Source organism: Xiphophorus maculatus, chromosome 21, assembly GCF_002775205.1.
Source record: "Xiphophorus maculatus strain JP 163 A chromosome 21, X_maculatus-5.0-male, whole genome shotgun sequence".
NCBI classification, from domain to species: domain Eukaryota; kingdom Metazoa; phylum Chordata; class Actinopteri; order Cyprinodontiformes; family Poeciliidae; genus Xiphophorus; species Xiphophorus maculatus.
Window position 1 is genome coordinate 15,333,247 of NC_036463.1, and position 15,818 is coordinate 15,349,064.

At 38.4% G+C, this 15,818-nt stretch overlaps 2 protein-coding genes across 4 annotated transcripts; one reads left to right on the forward strand and one right to left on the reverse strand.

The window, feature by feature from the left end:
- Positions 1-33: 33 nt before the first annotated feature.
- On the reverse strand, positions 34-8,526 carry zc2hc1a (zinc finger C2HC-type containing 1A). Its single transcript, XM_014474009.2, has 10 exons — positions 8,448-8,526; positions 7,770-7,840; positions 7,165-7,281; positions 6,530-6,556; positions 5,262-5,403; positions 5,011-5,153; positions 3,543-3,645; positions 2,650-2,725; positions 1,682-1,798; positions 34-1,424 (listed from the first exon to the last, which is right to left on the reverse strand). The coding sequence occupies exons 1-10, from the start codon at positions 8,461-8,463 to the stop codon at positions 1,301-1,303; spliced, it is 936 nt and encodes a 311-aa protein (XP_014329495.1). The 5' UTR covers positions 8,464-8,526; the 3' UTR covers positions 34-1,300.
- Positions 8,527-10,731: 2,205 nt separating this feature from the next.
- Positions 10,732-15,658, forward strand: LOC102219602 (cAMP-dependent protein kinase inhibitor alpha-like). Of its 3 annotated transcripts, none has more exons than XM_023326389.1 (3): positions 10,732-11,025; positions 13,226-13,403; positions 13,845-15,658. In XM_023326389.1, exons 2-3 carry the CDS (start codon positions 13,253-13,255, stop codon positions 13,919-13,921), a joined length of 228 nt encoding a protein of 75 aa, XP_023182157.1. In that variant the 5' UTR covers positions 10,732-11,025; positions 13,226-13,252; the 3' UTR covers positions 13,922-15,658. The 3 variants fall into 3 exon arrangements, with proteins under 3 accessions (XP_023182157.1, XP_023182158.1, XP_014329500.1); XM_023326390.1 differs by having other exon boundaries at positions 10,732-10,828; XM_014474014.2 differs by having other exon boundaries at positions 10,732-13,403.
- The last annotated feature ends 160 nt before the right edge of the window (positions 15,659-15,818 follow it).

Consider the following 15,818-nt stretch of genomic DNA (forward strand, 5'->3'; position numbering starts at 1 on the left):
ACTTTCTTATGTGAGTCATAAATGAATCACTGGTGTCTTCAAAGAAGTTTATTTATGTGGTTGACATACATGACATTAAGTGCACCACCATATAGAGGTTAATGCTTTTAACACAAGAAATCCAACTTTTTGCTCAGCTTAAATATTTCTCCTTCTGTGACATGTTAGTTTTTAATCTTGTTTGGAATACAAAACAACTCAAATCAGTGCTAGGAGTAGAAAATGACTTAAATGAGAACAGAAAGGAAAGAGAGAACTTGTACAAGTGCCGACAAGTCCCACGGAAATATACAATCTAGTGTCACTGTAGTTGTGTTTCTACAATTCGTAATGTGTTGAATAATGAATCCATAAGAAAAAAACAACAACAATTACACTTAAAAAAAATTATTCTGTGAATCATATCTCGTATCATTCAGCATAAATTAAATGGATTAAGAAAATAAATAAATTTCACTTTATAAAATAAGGGGGGAGGAAAAAAGGACAGAGTAAAAACTACATTTGCCAGTAGCAGTAGTGTTACGGGACATGTTGCCTGTAAAGTGACAGCTTTAAAAACTGGTTTATATAGGGAGTGATCTCTGACTTAACAGGGCGGTAAGAGAAAAGTTCCAACCTGTTCTTAAATGTGAAAACCACATTGCGTTCCCTCAGTAGTCAATTATATTGCACTTTAATATGAAAACCTTCTGTTTGAGAAAAGAAGACTGACTGAATGCGCTTCAGGACGGGAGAGAAACTCAGTAGCCATCACAGCCATCTCCAACAAGCAAACCAAACTCTCTCTTCCTAGTTTTACTACACACTTCTCTGTGCGGATTTCTGCACACTTGCTAATCCCAGGGCAGTAGCTTTGTTTTTGATACTTACATAGGAAGTAGTGAGAAGGAAGGTCAGATGATTTGGATGGGTTTTTTCCCCCAAGAAAGGAGCCGACATGCATTAACCCCTTAACTGTCAAAAAACCTTTACACTTTAGACAATTGGTCCACGAGGACACCGGTGTTCTCTTGACAGTTAAGGGGTTTAAGATATTTAAAGCTTTATAGTTTACTATTGAGACCGCTCAAAGAAAATAATTCAGCAACATACTGAGGAATATCACTGCCATATTGTTGCATAGAGCAGTACAGCTTTTATCTTAGCCACGCCCCTCAGCTAACAGGAAACCGGCAACAACGTGTGTCAGATGGAAAATGTGTTCTTAGTCTTTATTAACTTTGGTGATACTCTTGACTGCTCTCTAAGCACAGACGCATCCCTACTTTCCTGTTCCTTCACCGACTTTTGACCTCCGTCAGATGCACATCCTCCGAATCCCACATTCACAGCAGAAATTAGCAGAGTCAACGGGGTACTTGGCGCCACAGGCGTGGCAGAACTTGCTCTTCATGCCCCCGTTACCGACGTTGACGTCGTTCCTGAAAGGCAGAGAGTTAAACAGTTATTTATAACTGGAGACCTGCAGGACTAGAATACTAAAAAAAAAAAAAGTAAGAAGTGACATTTAATTAAAAAGAAAAATAATAATAAAAAGCAAGCCGAAAAAAAAAAAATCATCAATTTGTAGCTGCTGGATTTTAAGATGGCTGCAATTCACCAGAAACACCACAAGAGGGAGGTGAAGATTGGAGAGTACTTCTCCCAATGACCTCCTGAAAAACTGGAGGTAATTTACCCAGACATGTTGGTGTCGGCTTTCTTTTTGTTGGCTCCTATTCCAAACTGAGAGTTCCTCACACCTCCACACACACCTCCGTAGCCTGAGCTTACACCTTTGGCCTTATTTCCCACACTGAGAGAGAACGACAACAAAAGGAGATGACAGTGAGGACTGGATTTGGAGACACTGATCTCTACTGCAAGACATCTATCCGAACTAATTCTGGCCTACAACAATTGGAGTTACAAAATGTCCTACATTCCCACATTTATTTGACTATCAGTACAGTCTGGATTATATGTCTTCATGAGAATACTATTTCAATCAACTATAAATTTTAAAGGAAGATGATATGCTCTTATGTAATAATTACATTTTAGTTATTGTGCTTTTTTTCCCCCTCCATTGACATGTTTATAATGGAAAGTGAAGTATTTCTACACAGACACACTTAAAAGAGAAACAAATAAACAGTAAACTGAAATCTGTAAGAGTCTAATCTGATTACAAGTCACTCATCAGGGTTTTAACATCCAAATATTTTACTCAAATCTTCATCTAAACAAAAATGATCTGAGCAATACGTTCTGGTAAACAGTGTGTGAAGCTGAAACACATTATAAAGGTGTGACTGCACACATACTGATGATGTTTGTTTTCATTATCTCTGGTAATTATGATTTTTCACTTACAACTAATGAAAATATGGTACTGATAAAGAGGTAATTTTGCAAAAGGTACTTTATTTCTGACAAACGAGCATCATCAAAATGCCTTTTGATGAACTGCGGGCGCACCGACTGAGGTTTTCTGGCCGATCACTAAAAACCCCAACCTGCCAATTTTGACCGATATTGTCTTTTTTTTTTTTTATCTCTGAAAAGTTGCTAAATATGTCGACAAAGTCAATCTGAATATTAGGGGAGTCAGAGACAGTTTATCAGTGCACCTCTAGACTGAAGTGTGTGAATTAACAGACTCACCCTGAAGGTGGGCTTGGGATTCCAGAGATATTCCTCCTCCCTGGGCTTGCTGAGTTTGTCTTACCTGGCGGGCTTACTTAAGTGAGTGAAATGGTAAGGGGGAAAAAAAAGGACATGATTAATATGACAGGGTGAATATTTGTATGCTTATCTGTGAATCACATAGTAAACTTAAGACATACTGTACATCTGAATAGTTTTTTTTCTGAATGGATGTGTGTCTGTAGAGCATTGTGAAGAAGTTCCTACAGGCAAGGTTTTGATCCCTAAGGGAACAACCTGTTTGACATTTTAAAATATTTCAAATCCAACTCCTGTTTTATAATAAACTTCAGTTTTCCATCAACAATACATTTTATTCTACCAAGAGGAGCCAATGGAGGTGATGTATAATGTATATTTATTGGCATTCTGGTAAAGACGTGTAAATAATCTTAAAGAAAACGCTTTTTTTTATTACATTAGCATAATTCCACACACATACAATCCGACGTTACATAAACCGGCTTCTATTTTTTATCTTTATCATTTCCGTCTCTCATGCTAAGCTCATAGCTGAGCTACAACGGCGAAACAAGAACAAGTTTATTTTACAACCTCTACATACCCAATTAACCACAAGGAAAAATGTGACGCAGTAACATTCCTCTGAGACATTTAAGGAACTAGAATCATGCAGAGAAAAAAAAAGGATTGTTTTCCTTCAGAGAGCCACAAACAATCTCTTATTTTTCATTAATGGAAGTCACAATAAGGGAAAAACAAAGGATAAAAAAAAAAAGTCCGGACTCTTAGGCAAGTAACTCTGCTATAAAATCTGCTACAAACACACATATATGTTGACTGAATATAGCAGCTTATGATTACAGATGAACTCAGCTGTGCTGGCTCACCAGCGGACTGTCCCAGGGGCCTCTGGGGCACACGAGAAGAAGTCGAGGGAAGTGTTGATGTACCAGGAGGGGTTGTTTTCTTTACAGGACCAGGAGGCTTAAACTGAGGACAGAACGGAGGCATGACAACAGGAATTTGGCCAGGAATTTCATATGGGAAAGTTTCAACATACAGAGGCAGTCATGTAAAATATAATGCCTGAAGTGTATCAGTGGAGTTTAGCTCTGTACCAGGAAGAGCCTCGTGTTCAATCTTACTGGTTTGATTTTGAAGTGGTATTTTTTAATGGAATTTAAACAATTAAATGGACATTTTGGTGTCATAGTTGAAAAGATGCATAAAGCCTTTAATGATGAGATGTATACCAACAATACATTTTTAAAACAAAAACAAGGAAACGTACCAATCAATTGTTAAATTTAAAAAGGCATAAAATATCTTTTTGGTATTCTATAAATTATGCAAAAACAAAATTTGCACCACTTGCCATCCATCAGTAAACATCGAACACTTTGATGTGCTTTTTCTTTTTAAAGTCCAGAATAAATCAGATAGAGGTTGGGGTCATATGCTATGATCCATAAATTTAGATAAGAATTCAAAACTACTATCGCCATCAAAGAACTTGAAGCAAAAATTTTTCTAATATGTGTTATGGTAAAAAATAAAATGCTGAAATCAGCAGGTAAGAGCTATAAAAAAAATATATATGTATAATTCAAAAAGGAAGCCAAACCAGAATATCTCTAGATTTTATACTTGCAAAACCTCTGCCTGTTGTCTTCAAAACACACACACTGCTTCACTGGGTTAAAATGAAAGTGTGTGTAGGGGTAGAGCGGGCGCCACGTGAATGAAGGCTATTAGTCCTTAACATAGCTGCCTGTGGTTCAATTCCCGACTCTGAAAGCTTTGCTGCACGCCTTCCCCACTTGTCTCTTTAACCATTTCCTTTCATGATCTAGTGCCAGAAAAAACTTTTAAAGAAATAAAAATAAAAGAATCAATCGAGCAACAACAGGATTTTCACTTTTGTCCTTTTGATTCTTCTTTCGTAACATTTGAATGAATCAATTGACACTTGAGAATGTGTCCAGCTGTATTATCCCTTTATCAAATCACCAGTCAGGATAATAGACGCATGTTATGCAAGACAAGAACATCACACCACCTCCAGGTCATTTCACAAGTCGTTCCAAGGTACAGCAGATCTTAACTCTTCCTTACGGTTGAATTGCAAAATGACGTGCACTTCCTGGATTCTTGCTCCCTTAGCTAAAAGTTAGTTTATCAGTAGTAGCATAGCAGTTTATTTTGTTTGTTTTTTGGGGGGGTTGGTGGGGGTTCACAGAGGTATCTTTTCATGACGTTTCTGTGTTTAATATCTGACTACGCCAGACAAACTTTCTACCAGAAAGACGAGCGGTATGCTCCGACTGATTTGGTTATTGTTGTGCGTGTGTGTACCTGTGTGCGAAGCGGAGTCTTCTTGGCATCTACCAGCTTGTTTTTATTGGGCATGCGGGCGGCTTGCTCCCGGCAGAAATTGATGTGTCTGTCAGCGGCATTTTCATTGAACCTCCGCTGACAGTAAGGACACTGGATGTAATCTACAAAGCAGGTTTGGTACACAGGTTACATGATGCGTACTTTTTTTTTTTCTTCTTTTTTTCCCCCAATGTTAAAAATAACAAAATAAAAATCCACCTGTTTGTTACCTGGATCGTAAGTCGGAGGAGGAGGCGGGGGTAGAGGTGCCCCCTCCCTCATTGCCAGAGTGGCGGCCTTGGCAGCTTGAATGGTGGCGATGAAGTCCTCGTGTTTCTTGCGCCAGTTGGAGGGCTTCTTCGGAGGTTCGGCCTGGTGGGCAACAATATAGTTAGCATAGATTGCTTTTGATCGGTACGTCTCTGTAGTTAGAATGTGACACTGAGAAAACATTTCTACGCAGCCCTGATTTCCAAAGTTCTTGTTGATCTGGAATCTTTTAAGCCTGAAATTTCCACCACTGCTCTGATACAGTGAATATGAGCAATAAATACATCAGGCTTGCTTTTTATTGTACTAATATTTATATTTTTTAAAAACTAAGAAAAAAAAATAACTTCATAGCTGCAGTCCAAGTGTTATCTAAAGCTAATCATTTATGACAGAAATAGTTCAGTGAACTCTGTCTGGGTTGGCCTGACATCCCATCTTCTCCTACAGCTGCACTGTTCAACTGCATCATGTCCATTTGTTAGAATGTACTTCTAATATTTTATATAAAATACAGCTTTATAGGTTCAATGAAAAATCTGTAGAATGTGCCAGTTTCTTTATCCTAATTAACTGATCCCTCATCTGAATAATTGATTACTAAAATAATCGTTATTTGAAGCCCTCCTTATTTTTCTGCACTTTTCATATGCAACTTTCATGGCATGTTTTTTTTTATTATTATTATTTCTCAAGACTTTTCGAAATGCCAGTGATGTGTCTGTTTAACTAAAGTTTGTCCTGTTAATACCGATGAGCCAGAAGCCACAATGAAGATGCGAGTTGAAAGCTAGACAGCAATGAGAAGACAAACAGATTCCTGAGTCAATTTTAGATCAAGCGCAAGAGTTTGTGCAACTCAGATTGACCTCATTAGAAACTGTAAGGCACGCCAGAGAACAAATTAAAATTTTCAAGGAAGCTATTGAGAGAAATCCCCTTTATTTGACTATTCTGAAGGCACTGCAAAGTTGCAAGCAGAAGACATTAGCATTAAGAGTCACAGCACAAGACTTCTTTACACATAGAGTTCAAAAACTGAAACGCCACCGAAAAAAATCCACTGATTTTTCTCATTATACTGACATCACAAATATGAGCTGACATGCTTTCAACTACCATTTGCTCCAAGGGTACAAGTGAGTATTCAGAATGGCAGAAAGTGTGAGCAAAAGCAAAACAACTGTATATGGAAAAACAAAACAAAAAGTGAAACAAGTGAACTTACTTTCTGTGCGGCAGCTGAGGTTTGTGACTGAAATACAATTGACAATGTTTTACATTTGAAAATAAACGCAAAGATTCATGTACAAGTTGTTCATCAAAGTAAAGATCAGAGTGCTGAGAATATTCTAACAATTAATATAGTACTGGAATCCAGCACTGATCCAGAACAGAGAGCAAGTTTTAACATGACATACGATAGGGTATTAGCGCCATTGTAGATAGGAAAAAAATAATGATAATGTGATCACAAGGGAGTAAATTCCCACCAGAAAACGTAAACCTTTATAGAATAATTACACAATTTTCTGACAAAAGAATGCAGATATCCTCTGTCAAAAAAATTATACATTTGAGAGAAGAAAAAAAAATGTCTCTGACTAAAGGCATACATTTACGATATTAAAACTAAGAGATTCTCTGAAGTCGGAAAAACTGGTGTTTTCTGGCGTCGCAATGTCAGAGAGTTTCTTAGTTTTAATGTAAATTTATGCCTTTATAGACATTTCAACTGGCGTTTAGAACATTTGTCCATAGCCTGATTAAAAAAGGCTTTGACTACATTTGCTCAAACAAATTTGAAAAAAGGCTGAACCATCTTCAGTGTTGGAATGTTATTCCCTTCATCCCACGACTTACCACTGGTTTTAACGGTTTTAGTACGGGGATGTCTGTGCCCTCAGCTCTCTGCCGGCTCGAATCGAAAACTTTTCTCCTTTTAGCCGCTGCCTTTTGGCAAATTCTAGCATGTTTCTCCTATTGGAGGAAAGGTAAACACATTAATGAAGAACATGGTTCCTATACAATATCCCTACAAAACCTGAACATGTTGAACAATTATTTTTGATCATTTAAAGCAAGTCTGTGAAAATGTCAATTTATCTGCTTTTCTGATGCAAAGATTAAAAATCAAGTTTCCCTAAAACCTGTACCTTCTCTATAACAGCTTTTTTAAAAAAAATAAAAATAAAAAAAAATAAAAAAAATACTGAGTTTGTCAGCATTTTGGTAAGAAAAAATACTACCTCTGAGTCTGTCAGCTGAGTCCGTCAGCTGACAGACTCGGAGGAAAATGTGATCGCCTAGCAACTTCAAAACTTTCAATGTTTGAAGGGCCTAAAGCCTTCCTGACAACGTTTGGCTGGGATAAAACCACAAAATCATCTTCCAAAATGAGTGCACTTTTACGACACCGAATCAACACAAATCTTACGAAGTATTTGGAAGAAAGTTGTGTTATTTACCAGGACACTGGGGAAGAAAAACCTTGCACAGGTTTTGCACTGAGACAGTTCCTCACCAGGAGTGTGACCATCTGCAAGAAGATAAACAAATGAAACAATGGTAACTCTTCGCCTTTAGACGATAAAGACGTAGAAAGATGCTTAACTTGCAATTGTCTGGTTAATACTCGCTTTTGGCCTCAAGTATTGCGTTGGGACGATTTAAGTTTGCATGATAATATAACCACAACCTAATATTGTGCTCTTAACAAGAAGATTATACTTTTTTTTAAAATGCAATGAATAACAAACAAATTCAAAACGGTACAGAGAATAATGATTCAAGTTTGTTCAATGAAATGCATCTATGACGACGCCCCAGTCCAGTTCATTCATTAAAATGTTCCACAGATAGCAGTAAAGCTAACACAGGGCCACTCTTGTGGCGATAAATCACACCCACCTAGTTAGCAGCTAGCTTCATTTTGATCCTAACATTACCTTAGCTGTACTTGGGCTAAATCCCAAACAAAAGAGGTCGCTGTCAAAATAAACAAACGGTAAAGCAAACGAAGCAGTGACATTTTAAATGGTGATTCTGAATGTGTAACGCTGAGACGCTGCAAGTTCGAGTTTGGCAAAAAAAAAAAAATAAAATAAAAATACACAAAGGAGGAAAGGGATATCTATTTAGTTTACCTTGAAATTCTTCCATTATTAGGTTATTCTCTTGTCTGATGCTGCTGCCGTTGACGCCAAACGGCCCGACGTAGTCTGGGCAATAAAGAGCAATCCCTCAGTAGCACTTCCGGTTTCGCAAAAATGACCGAAACAGCCAAGAATTTATGGAGAAAACAACATTTTAGCAAAACAAACAAATAAATAAATTAACTAATAAATAACAGAATAGTAAGTTTAAAGATATTTTTACAACGTTTCGTCCAATTACAACGTTTACATATATTGTTTGTGGGGTATTTTAAAACTTTTTTATTTAGTTTGTTGTGTAACGTCATGCTCCAGTACTATTATTATTAATAATAATAATAATAATTTACCAACCAAGCGCTTGTAGAATAACTATCTTGACAGGACTTATCTTTGGCTATAAATAGCGACTAACATTTTAACATCAGCGTTTTCTATTGGTTGTTATATCAGGTACAACCAATAGAAAACCAAAGCACTGCTTTGCTTTAGCACTACATCAGATGGGGGCGTGGAAGGAATTATGACCTCAGAGTCTTTATTTATTCATTTATTTCAAAAAATATAGTGTTCAAGTGGCCTGTTAGTACATGGGAATCAAGCATGTATTCCTTCTTACTTTTACAAAAATCAAACATTGTCAAATGCAGTGAAATATCTGTGTGTCTGTAATTCTACATTACTTAATAAAAGGTGCTGGTACTTCGTAATTAATAAAGCAGCACTGAGACTGTTGCTTGTTGCGACCGTGAATCCCTGTTTGTCTTCCAATGGAATGTCACTTGTTGTGAAACAGAGGTATACAAATAGCCTGAACTGACATATATTGTACCAATAATATATTATGTAACATTGGTTTAATTCCCAGACTAAGAGAATCAGTGTTGTCCTGCTGACATACGGTGGGTCAACATTTGGCTCCAGGCAAACACTTGGGAGTTCACAGTTTGCCAGATGGGGAACATGTGTCATCTGAAAGAACCGCTTCACAAACAGCTGCTGTGAGAAAGCACAGAATTGAAAGGATGCATCTCCGTTCATTACAATAAGACCACTGTTCTAAAACTGGCTGTTCTCTCTGTCCTCTATTTCACACAGATACTCACACTTTTCTATGCAAACAACTACTGCTAGTAGCAGCTGCTAGACTTTGACTTTCTTGTAGTTTTAATTCAAGTACCGAAGGCAATATATTCTCTTTTGTTTGTTTTTTTTTTTTTTTTTGAGGAAATATTCTGCGTTTCTAGCCATTAAGAGAATCTCTAGAGCCTCTTGATTCTGAAATGTGAATAAAAAAGGAAGTAGTGTAATATTGTTGGATAAAAGATGTTGTTAAAACCTAAAGAAGAAAAAGAAGCAACTGTTACCTTTTTTTTTTTGTTGTTTAAAAATGCTTTATGGATCAAACATGACTTAAAAGAAATTGCAATTTGATGCCATGAAATTGGCCTCTCTGTTTAAGAAGCTCTGGCTCGTTCTGATACACCAGAAAGAGTATCAGATACAACCATTCTTAGGAGTCTTGGGGTGAGACGTAGTTTGTGTCTTAAGCTCAGCAGATTTACAGTTCCACCAGGTGTTTCCTAATTGCTGCTGCCTCTGGTCTGGAGGAGCTGAGTGGGAAAGGCATGTCAAAGGATCTGGAAGTACTGGCAAATAATTCAGTCCCAGTTTGAACAGCAAATACATTGTGGTTTTGATGCTTGCGCTAATGTAAAGTTGTTTAAAAGCCAAGAGGCAGAATCAAAAAATATTTTGGAGGGAATTTCAAAAGTAGAATCACAAAATCATGAATCTCACTATGAGTTTTTATTTATTTATTTATTTATTTTTAGAATGTTTGTTGAGCATATTATCTAAAAAGAGTGTTGCTATCTGGAATCACCTGACAACTTCACAGTCAGCCCCCATTCTACGGTGCTTTCATAATACACAACACAAGGGGGCACCCAGAGCCCGTTCACTGGAAATCACAAAAACTGACGAGAAATTTTATGAGGAAAAAGCAACAATGTTTTATAAGTGCTGGGGCTGCCCCCTTACACAATGGCACCCTGAGCAGTGAGCTATATCGCCCCTTTCAAAAGTTGCCAATGGAAGAGTCTTATAGCAGTCTTACACAGTTTGGGACTTTGTTTTTAGCTCTCTGTTTTTGCACAGCTTCCACGCCTTAGCTCACATTTTTGCACAAATAAGGTGATCCACAAACATAAGTTTGTCGTGGATTTTATTTTGAAACAAACGCCCGGAACTAAAATCAGCCTTGCTTCAGCTTCACGCCACGAACTCTCGTAGATGAACCGAGGTGCACGGACTCAGGCTGGAAGTGACTGACCCTTGCGAACAGTCGCAATCTGTTTAGCCCAGACAAGGTACAGTTCTAATCCCGACAGGGATCGCACGATGCACAGGGTGCATATGGAGAAATCGCACGCAGAACGAGTTTGCATGCCGTTTGTGTGACACTGACCTACCTCTGCCTGATTGGGGTCTTTGTCATCAGCAACAGAGAGGCAGATGGCCGTTCTATTTTCAGTGACATCAGCTGGAGACTCAAGATTGTGCCGCGGTATTTATAGCAGCGCATATTTATTAAACCTCACTCTACGTTTTGTTTTATTATTTAGAACATTAAATAAGAAGCACAACAATGAATCTCAATCGGGTTTTTTTTAAATGAGTAACTGTAAGATGTATAGAGTTTTACTGAATGAAAGCATCAAATAATATTGTGCGTTACAAATTTAGATACTGTTCTGAAAAAGAGACGCAATATTAATTTGTGAAAGGATTATCATGAATAGAAATGATCTGACAGGATCAAAGCTGAATGGGGCCCTAAGCTGAATTCCCACTTGGAGATAAGACTGTTCTTAATTGTTTTCACAACTGACTTTAGAGATAGCTGTAACCGCAACACTGAATTCCCCCTGAATTGTCACATCAGTCTTATTTTATTGGTATAATTTGTTAAAAAAAAAAAAAAAAGCACATGTGGCAAAGTGTTGAGGAAGGTAAAAGCTGGGTCGAAAGTTTGGTAATTGGGCGATTCCTGTGACTTTGACATTTGCTCTTGCCCTCAAGTCCAAAGCAAGAATCCTTAGAGATGAGGGGAATGGCCTGGATGAGCTGCAGGCCTGTTTAGAAAGATGTCACGGCTACTTAAGATTTATTTTCACGCAGTGGTGTTTGTGGATGTGTGTTACAGTTCATTTCCCAGGACAGCACAGCCTTAGGCTGTCAAATTCTTTACCAAAAGAGTTTTTCTTTTCTTTTGTTTTAAAGAAATCTAAGCGCATTTGATCATCTGTAGCTCAAATCATAGTATCCGTGTAAGCGTAAAAAGAAATACATAAATAAAACACAACTTAGAGGGGTTTTGATAAACTTGTAAGCAAAGAATAAAAGCACTTTCTTTAAATTTTCTGAGCATTAAATGGCTGTTGGGGTCTTTGGGCTCCAGAGCACCAGCAGCAGGAAGCTCTATATAAGACTGGGCCTCTGTGGGGAATCGAGTAGCTGGCGAAAGTTATTCTGGGTCTCTATTTCATTAACTCTCCTCTTTACTAATGCTATCAGTGTTTGGCAGCACAGCAAATGAAATGGTTTCAAAGACAGATCAGCAGATTTCGTCAGGACTATAGAAGGCAGAGAGGCCATCTTGGCTCTTGTGCTGTGCTTTGATCATTAGTTTGGAGCTACATTTGTGTCCAGGTCAGCCTCAAACTGTGTAAAGTGTCATTTTTAATGTAACAGGATATTCTTTTTTTTTTGGAGTGAGGGCAAAAGACTCTGAAAGGTCAGGAGCAACAAATTAGGTTATTATCATCCCTGATTTGACTCTCCACATTCCTGCATGCTGTCTGTAGTGTCCCCCCTTTCGCTGTGTTCAGTCTGTCTGTTGGGCACGCACAGCATCTGTTGGGTTTTGCCAATTTTGACACCATGTTGAGAATGACAGCTGAATGGGAGTGCGCTCGGCTGATGGCGGATGAGACATTCAAATATTGCGTTGGTCAGTCAAAGCCTTTGCGGCTATTGCTGCGCATGGATTGATCTGGAGGCAGCACTCTTCTTTTAATTTCTGAAATGTCTCTCTCTTTTTGCATTGACTCTTTTGAGTCAATGCAAGAAATCAGGAAACCTTGATTGTCTTTTTTTATTTTTTATTGTGGTTCTAGTTTGCAAAGTTGTTTTGTTATTTTTTCTTCTTAAGAAGGATTTCCAGTTTGGCACAGTAAAAATAAATCTGTGATTGACAGATTTGAAGAAACAGAGAAGGGAAAACAAAGCCTGAGCCTGATTATTGCTAAAGGGCAGCCTCATCCAGCTGGGTTGATACAGAGAGCTGGCATGTCAACAGAGAGTGCAAGTTGACTCCTTGTTAATTACCCCTTTGATTGAGCATTTTTAGTTGAGCTCTGCATTGGTTTAGCAACGTCTTTCTTTAAATTCTCCTCAGCATTCCCCACCACAGTGTACATGTTCATTTCTGTAGAGTTGCCTGTACCCTGGACTGAGATTAAAATAGATTAATCAGGGATTAGATTGTGAAATAAGAGGGGAGGGAGGGATATATTGAACGAGCGTCTGGAGTGTGTCTCGCTTTCTTCTGATGTGTCCTCCTCACACACGTTTACTCACCAAAAACCTCCGAGACCTCTCTTGAGTTTCGTCATCCTACCTAAATGCTGCACACGTTTACACCCGTGTGCGCCTGGAGCTAGCATTAGGTTTGTTGCTGTGTGTGTGTGTGTGTGTGTAAAAAGGCAATGCTATGGTGAAGCGTGCCAGCGATGACGGATGTGGAGGCCACTTACGAGGACTTCATCGCTTCTCGACGATCCGGCCGCAGGAACGCCATCCACGAGATCCCAGGAGACCCGGGAGTGCAGGGGGCCGCTGACCTGTCCCAGACTCTGGCACAGCTTAACATCAACAAATCTGGTGAGACTTAAGAATGCAATTTGGACTGGAATTGAAGAATTGGGAAATATTTTGTTACTTTCTATGATAAATACGAAAGGAATGCAAGTATCTGCGTATGGGTACCAGATCGAAGCCTGTGCGTTCAAAAACTATCCACATGTCCACCTTGTGCCCTCCCCGCAGTGTAAAGAATGGCACCCAAGGATTTATCTGACTGTTTTGTCTGTGATTAAGCCAAATATCAGATTTCCAGTGCTGCATCTGTGCAAAGCTACTTTATTTCAAAGCAGAGTGTTGAGAGCAAATAAAAATTCCCACATTTTGACTTTACCTCAGCTCCATCAAGGTCAAACCAGACTACCTTCTCTAGGAAAAAGATGGCCCTGAAATGTAATGGGAATGAAAAGGTGCCCTACTCGTGAAACGTCTTGTCTAACCGTCCCTGTTTCTGTTTGTAAGGGGATGAGGAAGTGGACGCAGAGAAAGGCCAGGGCGATTCAGCGAAAGAAGAGGAGACTAAAGCTGAAGACTCCTAAGTTGAAATGGGGACCAAGCATGGACTTGAGGGGTCTAGAATAATCCCAGGATTCTCCAGCTTTCAGCTCACCGTTTGCAACCAAGAGAGAAACTCAAGAAAACCCTCTACTGCCATCGTCCCAGCAGGACAAAGTTTTCTTGCTGCATTTGGTGATCTAGGATCTAGGTCGCCTGTGAGCGTAGCATGATGTCAGCAACTAAAATCAATGTGTTTTCACAATTCTTAGGTGTGGAGAAAGGAAGGCAACAGACACCAAAACGAAAAAGGTCCTCTAAGGATTTTTTGAGGCAAATTCTTAAGAGTTGCCACTAAGTCTAAGCATGTTTACCTTCCCCTTGTTCTGCCTTTACTCAACCAGCACTCATTTCTCTGAAACACTCCCAGGAAAAGGTGACCAGGGTCTGAAAATACTCACTCCTCCACTTCATCATCTTCTCTTGCAAGTACTGCACACTCTCTAAATGTCTCCTGTCAGCTGTTTCCTTGCGCTCAATAATTTTCTGCATGATTTTTTTTTCCCCCCCTCTGGACCATAGACCTAGTTTAGCTAATTGGCTTTGTTGACTTTCTATTTGTCCATCTGCCTTAGGTAATCTCAGACGCAGCTGATTCAAATGACGATTAGGTAACACACTGTTAACCCCTGGAAAGTAGAGTCTTAGGTCTATTCTGCTTCTGAGGCAACGTGCAGATTAGAGGTCATGCTGTTGTTTTTCAAATATTTCAACACCTTTTCTTCAAGATCTGCACATGAAGTTATAGTTTTTTGCCATGTGAAGGATTTTTGTAATGCAGCACCACTTAAAAATTGAATATTTTGCACTAATAAGTAATGAGTTGTTAATATTTTTAGTGTTAGTTTTACAATTACATTTGGAAGATGAAACGCTCTGGACTAAGATTTTTCTTACCGTCAAGCCTTTCGCTGTCTGTGACGAACAAATTTCACCCTGAAATCCACATTCTTCACATTTCTGGTCTCCATACAGTAACACACTGCCGTGCATTATATTCTAATCATTTTTGTATGTTGTCTTGTTTCAAATTTAACGTGTGATCTTGTGCAGCCCCAGGAGTATAACGGATATTTGTTGTTGTTAGAAATTGCACTACTTATTGCACTCAGATCTAACCATGCGTGGATTCTGATTAATTTATTTATTTACTTTTGATGGGATGACTCTTGGGCCTGTATACTCTGCTCATAAACCTTTTCATAGTAAAATAGCTTTAATACTATAATGGTATTTTTGCCTTGTATAACTAAACCAAAACATATGAAGACGCACTCTCAAAAAACGTCTTTGTAAAATTGATGCTGTGAAATTCTTTCATTCAGTGGTATTATGGTATCTGATTTTTTTTTTCCCTCTTTAAATTTGAGGTATTACTCAGAATATTTGTGGATAAAAAAAATGTTTGTACCGTAAAGCAACTCAGGTGTAATTTGTTTTAATGACCAAAACTGTTGCAGTGTTGGTGACTGATGGCAGCCATGTTGATTTTTTTTATATATAACTGTCTTCAGGAACTCGGGCACACCACGGAAAAGGCATTTCACGGTTTTGAAATGTTTTCAGTTTACTTACAGCAGCTTTGACACTTTTAAGTTATCATGGGTGATATAATGACTGGAGGAGAAGTTTGGGTGTGGAGAAATAGCATGGTCACTGCTTCCCTCTGGTGGTCAGCTAGACCTAATCTTCACTAATAAAGAGCCATATGACACAAACTGTTTAGAGACTCTATGAATTATGAGATTATGTTCACTTATAGTTGGGTTGAAGCATGACGAGTCAAAAAAAGTCACATGATGCTTGATGAGGTGTTTTAACTATATATATTTTTGATTCATTTGTGTTATTTTGGTGTTCTGTGATGGACTAGTGGGCTAA

What these genes read in the sequence shown, in the direction of transcription:
- zc2hc1a (XM_014474009.2), bottom strand. An exon ending in GCCCCTGGGACAGTCCGCTG is followed by an intron (nt 2,726 to 3,542) that starts GTGAGCCAGCAC and finishes CACTCACTTAAG; the next exon opens with TAAGCCCGCCAGGTAAGACA. An exon ending in ATCCCAAGCCCACCTTCAGG is followed by an intron (nt 1,799 to 2,649) that starts GTGAGTCTGTTA and finishes GTTCTCTCTCAG; the next exon opens with TGTGGGAAATAAGGCCAAAG.
- LOC102219602 (XM_014474014.2), top strand. Translation starts at nt 13,253, where the DNA reads ATGACGGATGTGGAGGCCACTTACGAGGACTTCATCGCTTCTCGACGA. An exon ending in GCTTAACATCAACAAATCTG is followed by an intron (nt 13,404 to 13,844) that starts GTGAGACTTAAG and finishes TCTGTTTGTAAG; the next exon opens with GGGATGAGGAAGTGGACGCA.